The 13211-nt window shown below is 39.8% G+C and overlaps 1 protein-coding gene across 4 annotated transcripts in view; it reads left to right on the top strand.

Annotated features, from left to right (window-relative positions):
* The window catches only part of KDM4C (lysine demethylase 4C), a 400055-nt gene that overhangs the window by 54509 nt on the left and 332335 nt on the right, over nucleotides 1-13211 (top strand). For all 4 annotated transcript variants that reach the window (XR_003790632.1, XM_029201477.1, XM_029201479.1 and 1 more), the window contains exon 4: nucleotides 3383-3497. Coding sequence is in view for 3 of the 4 variants with exons in the window: in XM_029201477.1 (XP_029057310.1) it covers nucleotides 3383-3497 (115 nt within the window). In the remaining variant the exon portion in view is untranslated. The remainder of the gene's footprint in view (nucleotides 1-3382; nucleotides 3498-13211) is intronic.

Raw genomic sequence — 13211 nt, 5'->3', positions numbered from 1 at the left:
CCCACATGCCACGTGGAGCAGTCAAAAAAAAAAAAAAATAGTGGACTCTTTTTTTTCGTTACAAAATATAACTATCATGAGAAATTGTCTGAAAGATTATTTCCAGATTAAATGTTACTTCTTTCAAAGTTGATGTATCTTTTGAGTTGCATTAATTTCACTATAATTGTTGTAACGTTGTTACCTTTTTTTTTTTTTTGTACGCGGGCCTCTCACTGTTGTGGCCTCTTCTGTTGCGGAGCACAGGCTTCGGACGCGCAGGCTCAGCGGCCATGGCTCACGGGCCCAGCCGCTCCGCGGCATGTGGGATCTTCCCGGACCGGGGCACGAACCCGTGTCCCCTGCATCAGCAGGCGGACCCTCAACCACTGCGCCACCAGGGAAGCCCCTGTTATTACCTTTGAAATTTATATTTTTATATTTCCTCTGTGAGTTTCATATGATAATTTATTTCAAATGCCAGTGAAATGGGTTTTAAGCCTCAAGCCAAGGCTCTACTTGTCCACTCACAGCTACACTAGGATCACATGGTCTTCATAACAGTTATGGAATGGTCCTAAGATGGGACTAATTTTCATGGTAGGCAAGAGGCATTTTTCTGGTCTTTCTGTTCATCTGTTCTCCTTCAGTACATGCCCTTGCATAGGTACACAGTACATAATGTGCTTGGTGGTAGAGAGGATAACACGCTCATTTGGTTAATAACATAACTTAGTCCAAAGAAAATCTGGAGACCTCCAACGTATCTTTACTATAAAAGTTTGTGGAGGTGAGTAATACGCTGCTTCCCATCGCTTACATTGTTGATCTGTACTTTCTTCTAGGCATGGAGCTAAGTGCTTTACAGAATTATCTGATGGAGTCTTCACAACAGCTCAATTGTTATTATCCGTTTTATACAGGAGTAACTGAGGTCCAGAGAGATTCAGTCTCCTGTCCTGGGTTATGTAGCTTATAAATGGCAAAGCCTGGATTTAGATCCAAGCAGTCTGGTTCTGGAGCCCTGTCTCTTAACAACTGTGCTATAGTGAATGAAAGGTTCTGGGTAAGAAGTGTGGTTGAATCAGTTTTGAGCAAGTTGATGCTGGATTTGTGGAATAGGCGTGATTGTTTGGCAGTCCATTAGGGATGGAAACTGTAGCCAGGTTTCATTAGAATCAGGCACCAAGTAAGTGAACTGGTCCCTTTTTCCAAGTTTAGTATCAGTGTTTGTTTCAAATATTCAGGGATTTTAGACTTTTACCTCAACAGCTAATACCCAACTATAGCTTTCTCTCTTAGAGTTATGGGTTGCTAAAAATTGATCCTGACTGGGCGAGTATATGGTGATAGATTCTTTAGGTCTTCTCATAGTGAAAGACAGTTTAGGCTTTCAATTTCTAAGATCTAAGAAGTTTCTTTAGAAGTCATAATAAACAGCATCTTTGCTACCTTTTTTTGTCACCTGACTCTGACCTCTGGTTAGCTTGTTTAGCTTGTGCCTGGAATGTCTGTTACTATTGGAACCCTCTAATCAAAGCATTAGAATGAAGTGGAGTGGATTCTTTCATGCCTATCCTTTTTATTTTTGGTTGCCCTGTGAGATTAAATCTATAAATTACTCTTTATTTCAAATCCAGTTGTTAAATTGTTTGGCATTCTCACTTATTGCTTAGATAACCAGTTTGGCATCCCCAGTGTAGTAGATGTAGATGTTGCTTGTTCTATAATTCTTCAATCTAAAATGTCCAGTAGGCTTGATAGGGATTGCTGCTTCTGCTAAACACCATTTTCACTATGTGTGTTCCATTGCTTTCTCAGTTTGTTGATTTCTTTGCTAATTTCTTTTTTCTGTAGAAACATTGTTTTTTTTTTTTTTTTTTGGTAATAATATAAGATTATTGTTCAAAATCCAAATAATACAGAGAAGTGCCTTTCTGTAATTCCTATGTAAGAGATAACCATTAGTATTAATAGTTTCGAGTATATTTCTTTCTGGCCATTTAATGTACAGTTACAGATCTTCTTTTTTTTTTTTTTTGCGGTACGTGGGCCTCTCACTGTTGTGGCCTCTCCCGTTGCGGAGCACAGGCTCCGGACGCGCAGGCTCAGAGGCCATGGCTCACAGGCCCAGCCGCTCCGCGGCATGTGGGATCTTCCCGGACCGGGGCATCGGCCGGCGGATGTCCCCTGCATCGGCAGGCGGACTCTCAACCACTGCGCCACCAGGGAAGCCCTATAGATCTTTTTTTTATGTAAATAGGATCATAGTATATTTACTGTTCTGTAATCTGCTTTATTCACTGTGGAAAGATTTTAATGTCAATATACAGAAAGATCTGCCTTATTTTGTGTTCTTTTATTTAACATAGTCCTAGTTGCTGGACGTAAGCTTGAGGTTTCAGTTAATGCTGCAGCAACATCCTGGGTCATATATCATTGTATACATCTCTATGTTGTTGAGATGAATTTCTAGAGTTGAATTTTAGGGTCAAAGGGACATTTTGTTTTGTTTTGTTTTTTGCGGTATGCGGGCCTCTCACTGTTGTGGCCTCTCCCGTTGCGGAGCACAGGCTCCGGACGCGCAGACTCAGCAGCCATGGCTCACGGGCCCAGCCGCTCCGCGGCATGTGGGATCTTCCCGGATCGGGGCACGAACCCGTGTTCCCTGCATCGGCAGGCGGACTCTCAACCATTGCGGCACCAGGGAAGCCCAAAGGGACATTTTTTAAGGCTATTGAAAAATTATGCTCTGGTACCAGTATATACCCCGACTCCAGCTGTGTAAGAGAAGTTTCATTCTTTACCACCATTTATATATTAAGCATTTGCCAATCTGATAGGTGCAAAATATCTTATTATAGTTTTACTTTCTTGGATTTTTAGTGAGATTGTCCTTTGTCAATTTTTCTATAGAAAAATATAAGAAATTTTAAGTGAATTACATATAATTAATAATAAATATTAAATTATATATAACAAATTACATATATTCTAAGTTATATGTTTTGTCTTTGTAAGTCTTTTATTCTAAGTTATATGTTTGTCTTTTACACGTAAATCTCTAAAATGTCCTAGTATAGTATAATTGGTTAAAGATTTTAGAAAATATTTTGAAAGCTAAAATAATATTAAGTAGTTTTCTATTGTTGATACTTTCATAAAAATATTTTTCTTTTTCATCAGAAAATGAGGTTTCATATAGTTATTTAGGAATCTTAGAGTCTTCAGAGATCTATGATAAACACATTTATATATTTACTTGTCAGATTTGACAACATGAGCTGCTGCAGTGTTTTCATTTTGATAGAATTTTGTTTAGAAAGTGATTTAAATCAGATGGGTAAGGAAAATCTTAAAATTGTCTTACTGTTTTTTGCTTTGTTTCATCTCCCTTTTCCAGGTATTGTACTCCGAGATACTTGGATTATGAGGATTTGGAGCGCAAGTACTGGAAGAACTTAACCTTCGTGGCACCTATCTATGGTGCAGACATTAATGGGAGCATATATGATGAGGTATATTTCTATTACAGTGGGTTTTGTAAAGCATCATTTCATGTTACTATTTTTGTTACCGTTTTCAGTGGTCGAGAAGTAGTCATTTGTTGTGCTTTGTGTGACCCATAATTCTTCACAGGACAAGAGGAAATAAAGACACATCAGTATGATTTCTGCTGCTTCTGTTTTTCTCATTGAAACCAGCTAATTGTACAAATATGTGAGCCTGTTCAACAGTAATATAGTATGTGGTTATCTGGCTGATCTTCAAATCACACTCAAAATTTTTAAAAGCAAAGCACATTATAAAAATACCTGGAAAACATGGAATATTATTCATAATAGTACCATCTTAAGGCAAAAGCAGTATTGTAATATGTATTCTTCCTGTAATTTTCCCCTAATCATTTGAAAAAGTTATATTAAACATGCTTATAGGACTTCCCTGGTGGCACAGTGGTTAAGAATCCGCCTGCCAATGCAGGGGACATGGGTTCGAGCCCTGGTCTGGGAAGATCCCACATGCCGCGGAGCAACTGAGCCCATGCGCCACAACTACTGAGCCTGTGCTTTAGAGCCTGCGAGCCACAACTACTGGGCCAGTGTGCTGCAACTACTGAAGCCTGCGCACCTAGAGCCCGTGCTCCACAACAAGAGAAGCCACCACAATGAGAAGCCCGAGCACCACAACAAAGAGTAGCCCCCGCTTGCTGCAACTAGAGAAACCCTGCGTGCAGCAACAAAGATCCAACACAACCAAAAATGAATGAATGAATGAATAAATGAATGTATAAAGCAAAAACAAAACAAAACATGCTTATATTCTCTTTTTTATCCCCCCCACACAAATTGTGAGAATTTTTTCTTTTTTAAAAGTACATATTACAGTTTTTCCAGTTATTTTTCATGAGGGCATAATCTGCTTGATGTAATCTAATCCTTCTTGCCTCCCCTGATACTACTTGAAATCCTATTTTTTTTAAAAAATCTTTTCTTTTTGAAACCTTTTATTCCCTCTCCCATTGTTTTATTTAGAGAAATTTCTTGCCTACCAAAAAGTTGAAGTGATGCAGTGAACACCTGGATGCCCTCACATGGATTCACTAGTTGTTAATATTTGCCACATTTGCTTTTTGTTTCTCTATCACTCTGTCTGTGTCTCTGTCTCTCTGTCTTTATGCTGTAACATTTGAAAGTAAGTTGCAGACATCATGATAATTCACCCTTAATTATTTCAGCATGTTTCTTTCAGTTATAAGGCAATTTAACGTTTATATAATGTCATCTAATATAGAAACCATACTCAAAGATCCCTGATTTTCCCAGTAATGTTCTTTATAACCTGCTTTGAAGGTTATATGAAGGATCCCACCAGGGATTTCCCTTTAAAGTTAGTAAGCGTGCTATAGGGTAATATTTAGAGGCTAGTTGAATATCCTGTTCCCAATAGCCTTTCACCCAGTGAATCTGCCTCCATTGATAATCCTTGACTGAGTCAATTATTGTACTATTTTTAAACTGATTATATTTTGAAATATAAAACAAGCTGGAAAGTGGATAAAACATAAACTTAGAGCTTCATGAATTATTGTAAGGTGAATACCTATGTACCATCCCTGACATCAAGGAACATTACGGGCACCCTAGATTTCCCCTATCTGTCCCCTTTACCTATTATAGTCTCCTACTTTTCCTCCAAAGGAGTGGTTATAGGGTATACACATGGGTAGTTTTAGAACAAAACTATTTTCCACTTTACACCTTTCTATACCAGTGTTTGCTGCTTCCATTGCCCCACAGCCTCCCTGACATTAGACATTCTAAAATTAAATGGGAGTATGTAGCAGGTTCTTGTGGTTTTAAATAACATCATGATTTTTTTTCTTTTATGTTCATTGGCTGTTTGGATTTCCTCTTTATCAAAATGCCTGTTCAAGCCTCTTGTACGTTTTTCTTTTTTGTCATGCTTTTCTTATTGAGTTACAGTTCGTTATAATACATTTCTGGATATGAGGTAGTGGCACAGTTTTAGTTTTTCTATATGGATCTTCAGTTGTTGAACACTGTTATTGAAAGGACCATTCTGATTTTTGAAAATGGGCCGGGTATTAGATGATACTATGGAATTACTGTTGTCCTATTAGACGTGATGATGACATGGTGGCTATATATATTTTTCCTTGTCAACTGACAATACACACTGAAAAATATATAGGTGAAATAACATGCAGTCTGGGATTTGTTTTGTTTTGTTTTTTAAATTAATTAATTAATTTTTTTGGCCGCGCTGTGTGGCTTGCAGGATCCTAGTTCCCCAGTCAGGGACTGAAGCCCGGCCACGGCAGTGAAAGCACTGAGTCTTAACTATTGGACCACCAGGGAATTCCCCTGGGATTTGTTTTTTTTGTTTTTTGTTTTTTTTGTGGTACGCGGGCCCCTCACTGCTGTGGCCCCTCCCATTGCGGAGCACAGGCTCCGGACGCCCAGGCCCAGCGGCCACGGCTCACAGGCCCAGCCGCTCCGCAGCATGCGGGATCCTCCCGGACCGGGGCATGAACCCATGTCCCCTGCATGGGCAGGCGGACTCTCAACCACTGTGCCACCAGGGAAGCCCGGATTTGTTTTTAAAATACCTTAGGAAATAAAGTGGTATGACTTTCGTTGAATAAAGATTGGCAAAATATTGTTAAATGAAGCTAGATGATGGATACATGATGTTTAGAATATGTGTATGTTTGAAATACTAAAAATAAAAGTTAAAGAAAGGGAAAACATCCTTTCTCTTCCCCCTTTCATATTTTCACTAGTGTAAGTAACCTCTCTGTTGAGAATTTTTAAGTTTGTACATGCTCATGTAGAAAAATTGAAAAATAGAGAAAAAATGAAGAAAAAAGTTACTCATAAGCTTGTCAAACAAACATAATCTCTTTATGATTTCCTTTTGGCCATTTATTTATTTAATTTTGGGTATCCTATTTTATTAGCATTTAAATTTCACCAAGAGTTCAAGCATATGCTAGCCATATATTCAGACTTTTGAAATAAAGACAAAATGGGCAAACAGCTTTAAGGGTGCAATGTATTTAACACTGCACAATATATTAACTAACTAGACAATCTAAGGGGTGGTATAACTATACACTTAGGAGCACCAAGTGTAGGAACAAGTCCTGGGAATGGAGGAAAAACCCGCCATTCAGGACTGAACAGAGGTCCTTGGCTGCTGACAGAATCTCCCCTTGACTTCAGACTTGAGACAAACCGAGCAAGTCTATCAGCATACAAAACCCACTGATTTCAGGACAAACAGTAACAGGATAGACTGGCCAGGGCCAATTCAGATTGTGGGGATAGTCTGAAGCGTGCAGGGCTGGCTGCAGGCTGGAAATGTTGCAGTTGAAGTCCAGGATCGGCAGATGAGAGCAGCCACCTTCTAAAAATCGCTGATTTCTATACAACTTCCCAAGATGCTTTTCCCAAACAGGGTGGCCTTTTATTTTATGTCAGTGTGTGTATGTCAGTGTGTGTATGTATATGTATGCATGTGCTTGTGTGTGTGAGTGTGTTTCCCCATCTCAAATGCTGAGAGATTTTAACAGTTTTTTTGCTTTAGAAGCATTTTCAGTATTGGTCTCCAGAGGATCATTTTAGTGTATTCTAACCCCAGCCAGTTTTAGAGTGTACCTTGTATTAAGTCTTTGCTTTTTTTTTTTTTTTTGGTATTTCAATTCCAAGCATATTCTTTTTTTTTAATTGAAATATAGTTGATTTACAATGTTGTGTTACTTTCTGCTGAACAGCCGATTCCTTTATACTCCAAGTATATTCTTTAAGTTTGACATGTTATGGTTACTTATGTTTAGGAAAATGAGTGCCATTAGTAGCGAAGCTTCCTTACAGAAGATGGCACCTTGTCTTATTAAAACAGCTTCTCTGGGATTTCCATTGAAATGGGTGAGGCCAAGCAAATATGGTTGGTATTTTCAGTTGGGGCCCAGCAAAGTTAAAGTGTTTTCTCAAAGTTACGAGGCTAGTAGACTGGCTGCCAGGTGCCCTTATTCCCCACACGTTTTAAGGAAGTAATTATGTATAGTCAGTCTCACAGTTGTGGAAATGTGTACAACTAGGTCTGGGTCACCTACAAATTTCCCCTGAGCTAATGGTTTATTTTGTGCCTTCTCTGTGGTTTCGTCCCTGTGGTATCCTGGCAAGTTTGCAGGTTTCTAAAAGGAAGACTGAGCTGAGGAATCATCTGGATTTTGGGCTGAGAGGTTACACGTCTCAGGGCTCAAAAATAAAATAAAATGCAATCCAAGATTTTTTTCTGACCATACCTTGGGATCATTGAGCTCTTTGTTCCTTTTTTTTTTTTTTTTTTTTAATGCTGTACGCGGGCCTCTCACTGCTGTGGCCTCTCCCATTGCAGAGCACAGGCTCCGGACGCGCAGGCTCAGCGGCCACGGCTCACGGGCCCAGCCGCTCTGCAGCATGCGGGATCCTCCTGGACCGGGGCACGAACCCGTGTCCCCTGCATCAGCAGGCGGACTCCCAACCACTGCACCACCAGGGAAGCCCCCTCTTTGTTCCTTTTTGCAAATATAATTAAGAGGTAGAAGCATCATACGATTTTCAGAACAGTCAACATAAAACTGCCCTGAACTGGCTTTACACATTTGATTGTTAAAATAACATAATTGTTGACAGCACAGCTGAGGGTGATGGACATTGGTTTGCAGTGCTTATCAATTTACCGCTTGTGTTTGAAAACCAGTTACACAATGGCATTACTTCAAGGGAACATTGACTTTAGACTTCAGATTTGAGTAACTTCAGTTATTAAAATCCAATGAACAAAATCTGCTGGTTTGTAAACATGCAGTTTTTAAAAATTCTCATTATTTACAGGTTTTGGAGCCAGGAATCTGTCATTTTGGTTTGACCTACAAGGCATAGTATTTTATGGAATTTTTGTAGGAGCATTTAGTAGCTCAAGAACTGAGCTGACGTTTTCAATGCTTTTGTATCATAAAGACAGACATATGAGAGATGTTGTAAACTGCTACTGGTAAATGAAACCAGTCACACTCAAGACAACTAAATTCAAGCAAATGAAAAATAACTTGTATTTGCCCCCTTGAGGTAGCTGGAGAGTAACAAGAGAAAGAATGCATTAAGGAGAGTGATGAAGAGTGAGTGCAGTAATAACTTGTAACTGTCAGGAACATTTGAAATTATCACAATGAATGTGCACTGAATAAAAGCCCATGTATTGTTTTGCTCTTCACTATTGTATTTTTGCATTGTTTAACTGCTCAGCTCAGTTTAGATTGTATTGGAAATTGGTTTGTTATGGTTCACGGCATTATTTTGAAAGGGATTATAGTCATCAAATTGTAGTTCAATTCCCCCCCCCCCACCAATTTCTAGTTACGGCTTTTTCCTTTAATGTTAAAAGAAGTGTTGAAAAACCATAACCTTTTCTTGGTGGGGATGGGAGTTCTTGGAGAGGGTGTGGGGAAGGTAAGAGAAACAGTTGGTGCAGGGTGCAAAGATGAATAAGGACCCTGGTTCTCAATAATTCACAGACTTGAGGGGCAAAGGGGCAGTAGGATGTAATGAGCTTGGCTGTAAAGGCAAGTGTGGGGTTCCAGGGAGCCCAGAGCAGAGGCACTTATAGTAGCTTGGTGTTGAAGGAAGACTTTTTGTTGGAGGCGTGGCATCTGAGATTGGCCTAGAGGAGCAAGTTCAAGTCAGGTAAAGGAAGGAGAGAGAAGAATGGGGATGAAACTAGGTAAATTTGAGGGTAAGACTGCACTTAATAGTCTTTGTATTTTTACTGAATTTGGAGGCTTTTTGGTGAGCCTGATCTTGAGGAGGGTGAGACAGACCTGGAATAGTGGCTATGGGGTGGGAGGGGGAGAGATCAGCCTGGCCGGTGATGGGGCTGTGAGGGCCCCTTCTGCTCAGATGTTTGTCTTGCAGCACCAGGCCAGTCTGTTAAGGGGCAAAAAGAGGTGCCATTGCAGTGTTGATCCAGGCTTGGGTACAACACAGGAATTAGGAGTGAGAGTGTTCATGAAGGCCTACTTGAGGACAATCAGCCTTGATAGTAAAAGGAGTAAGTAGGGCCTGGAGATTCCAGGGAATGAGTCTTGGCCCCTCTTTCATTCGACTGCTGCTTTCAGAGCTTGATTTCCTTAGGATATACTTAAAAATCTCAGTCAACACCATGGGCAGCAGCCTGTGGCAGCAGTATCAGTAACATGATTTAAGCAAGTTACAAGTTTTTAAACCAAAATACCAAGACTTTCAAAGGCATGACATGACAAAGCCCAGTCTTTGGGTGTATGATGCAAAGCCTGGCTGGGCAGCCAGATTCTGCCTATTGCTTGTCTTTGTAAATAAAGTTTAATTGGAGCATAGCCCTATTGTTCATCTACATATTATATGTGCCTGGCTTTTTTGCACTACAATGGGAGAGTTGAGTAGTTGTGACAGAGATTGTATGGCCCACACAAGCTAACATATTTACTGTCTTGCCCTTTGCAGAAAAAGTTTGCCAACCCCTAATATAGAGGCACAATTATTTGCTCTTGGGGAAGGGTGCTCAAAACCTTTTTTGAGATACAGATGAAATTCTGAATGTTTTTTGGAGAATGAGATTGACTATGTTGATACCTTGAAATGAAATTTGGTGATGTCAGGGACCTTCTGTAAGTAAAGAAGGTCCTGAATTTAGAAATAGAGCCACCTGTATTCTTGGGTGGCCTTAGGTGATTCCTTGGAAACAGTAATAGAAGCATAAGAGTCCTAAGATCTGAAACTTTTTTTTTGGTTGTGTTTTACTAAGGGCTGGTCCACTGATAAAGAAAGTTTTAATTAAGGAATTCCCTGGTGGTCCAGTGGTTAAGACTCCACCCTTTCACTGCCAAGGGCCTGGGTTCAATCCCTGGTCAGGGAACTGAGATCCCGCAAGCCGTGCAGCACGGCCAAAAAAAAAGGAGAAAGCTTTAATTAGCCTTTGCTAACTGTACATTTACAAAATAAGTCCTCTGATAAAAGAAACATGGGAGTTACTTCAGGAAACAAACACACAGAAAGAAGACAGATAAAGAGAAAAGATGAACAGGTAGAAAAAAGCGATATAACTGTGTGGGATGATTCAGTTTGACTAAGGGACATGAAAATAAACAGATATCTGCAGGGAAAAAAGGAGGTAGAACATTTGTGGGATAGCCAATAGCCATGCTTCCACAGACCTTTGAAGACAGAGTGCATCTCTTTGTTCTGTGTGTGAGAGCTAAGAATTGGCATCAACATTTTTTACTTACACTAGTACAGTGACATTAAGTCATTCAGGCTTGTGTTCCGTGCTCTTTGGGGCTGCATTTCTAACAATACCTATCATGTATATAGTGGGGAGCCTTTTAATGATGATAATGGTTCATTAAATTGAGGTTTAAAAATGAAGTACCACATGCTTTCCTTAAGCTGGGTGTTACCTTCTTGATAACACTGTTTTCAAGAGTCTTCTTTGCAAGATTTTCCCTTTGTTGAGTGGTGACAGACACCTCTTCCCCTAAGCCTCACCTCCATCGTCCAGGCTTTCTGATTTGAATACTTCATTCATATCCTAACAGGCATTGTTGTCTGCAGTGGCCCCTTTGAGATGATGTTTTCATAGTAGTGTATCAGCAAGGTTCCTACTTCACAGTAATTTAGCCTTCTTTGGATGCTTTATGTCTAGGTACTTCTTTCTTCTGAATAATCCTGTGAGATGGCATGGCATTGAGACTGACGGTTCCCCTTTTGTGTAACCATCTTCGATGATAGTTTTCAGCAGTTCACTGGAGGAAGATAGCACATCTCACAGTGAGGGGAAGCTGCTTCACCCGTGATCCACAACTTGTACAGTCTCTCACTGCTCTTAAATCTCCCAGTCTTGCTTTGAAACTCAGCTCCTTCACTGAATCATGTTCCTCCCATTGGCAGCTGCCTCCAGATCACTGAAGGTGTCCACCCTCCCCTCTACCAGCCTGGTACTCAGTGGTCTTCTACGCTGAGAATGGCTATCAGTCCACTGCACAAGGAGTTTTTCTAGCTTTCTTATATGGTGTTGGTTCGAGTAACACGATTAAGCTTTCCAGGAGCAACACTGCTATGTTGTTAGGTATGGACATATCACGATCATGTCTCAGGTGCTTCTCTCCCTTATTGCACACCATCACCTTCAAGTCTTTCTAACGTGTGGGCTTTTCTAGGACTCTTATGCTCACTTACCTTCTTTTCAGGCTTTTCCACATTTGCAGAAGACGTTTTCACCAGTGATGATTGGAAGATGATAGCAGTGATGCCCAATACATTTAATCTGGGCACAAGGCATAATCCTTTTGGGACAAGAGCTGAGATACAACCTAATTGCCGTCTATATTATCTTACCTAGATTTGTATACAACTAAAACCATTCTGTTGGTGGACGTTCACAAGTCATTATAGAGTTTTTGATTTGGACAGTGAATTTTAGGTAAAAAAATGTTATTACAGCAGGTATTTGGAAAATTAGTACAGAAAATGAAGGATACCTATATCATTTCTGTTTGTCTCACAGTAAACTCTGAGTCCAGTGACGGCAGGTATCATTTCTTAGAGACTCTCCAGCCCCAGCCCCTGTCATAGCATCTGCTTCAAATAATAGACCTAAATAATGATAGAATTGCTGAGTGCATGACATTAGAAAAATAGGCTGAGGCTCAATCATGGAGTTTCCTGAGTATTTTTGGTTATCATTCTCTACATCTTGAAGAACGTTTGAGATTTTTCAATAGGGAAGTGATAGGATCAGAATCATGCTTTAGAAAGTGTGATCAGATAATGGTCTACCAGATGGACTGGTCATAGCAAGAGGCTTGGAAAGTGCTTTGAGTAAGGAGGAAGAGGGATGGGTCAGAGTGATCTTCAGTGTGTGTTTTTCTGAACACTAGTATCCTGAGACAGTAGTTCAGGTCTCAGCACCCATTTATATTTCTAATAATTTATTGTGGACCTCAAAGAGCTTTTGTTTATGTAGGTTGTATCTATCCTTGTTTATTGTAATGGGAAATTAAAACTGAGAATGTTTAAAAGTATTTAATTCATTAAAAATAATGTTACATAACATTCCTATTTTTATAAAAAGTGACTGTATTTTCCTACACACAAAGTTTAGTGAGAGGAGTGGCATTATTTTACATTTTTTTTCAAGTTACTAATGTCTAGCTTAATAGAAAACCCCTCTGGATTCTTATATCTACTTTTGCATTTAATCTGTTGTAATATCATATAGCCTCCTGAAAACTCTACCTTACACTGATGCGAGAATGAGAGTGAAAAAGGAGAACAATGTCTTGGTATAATTGTGAAAACGGTTTTGATGCCACAGACCCTGATGGGATCTGGAGGTCTCCCAATGGCCCCCAGACAACATTTTGAAAACCTCTGCCTTAAGATATTTAGCAAAAGATTCCTTCTCTGATCTCACTCTACATAGATGATGCAGGGATCTCCAGGCAAGGTAACAGTTTCCATTCTTGTTTACTGACCTTCAGGTAACTCTGTCCCTGGTATGAACCTCAGAGACCTAATCATATTACGAGACAGAGGTTCTCAAACAAGAAGTCATGGAGTTATTTGGGGAGCATCATACCATAAATTCTGACGTATAACTCAGGCGAAATTTTACAAGCAGAAAGTGGG

Source organism: Monodon monoceros, unplaced genomic scaffold (genome assembly GCF_005190385.1).
Source record: "Monodon monoceros isolate NGI ecotype Baffin Bay Population unplaced genomic scaffold, NGI_Narwhal_1 Super_Scaffold_5, whole genome shotgun sequence".
In the NCBI taxonomy this organism is placed as follows: Eukaryota; Metazoa; Chordata; class Mammalia; order Artiodactyla; family Monodontidae; genus Monodon; species Monodon monoceros.
This window is presented reverse-complemented; position numbering and strand designations above follow the sequence as displayed.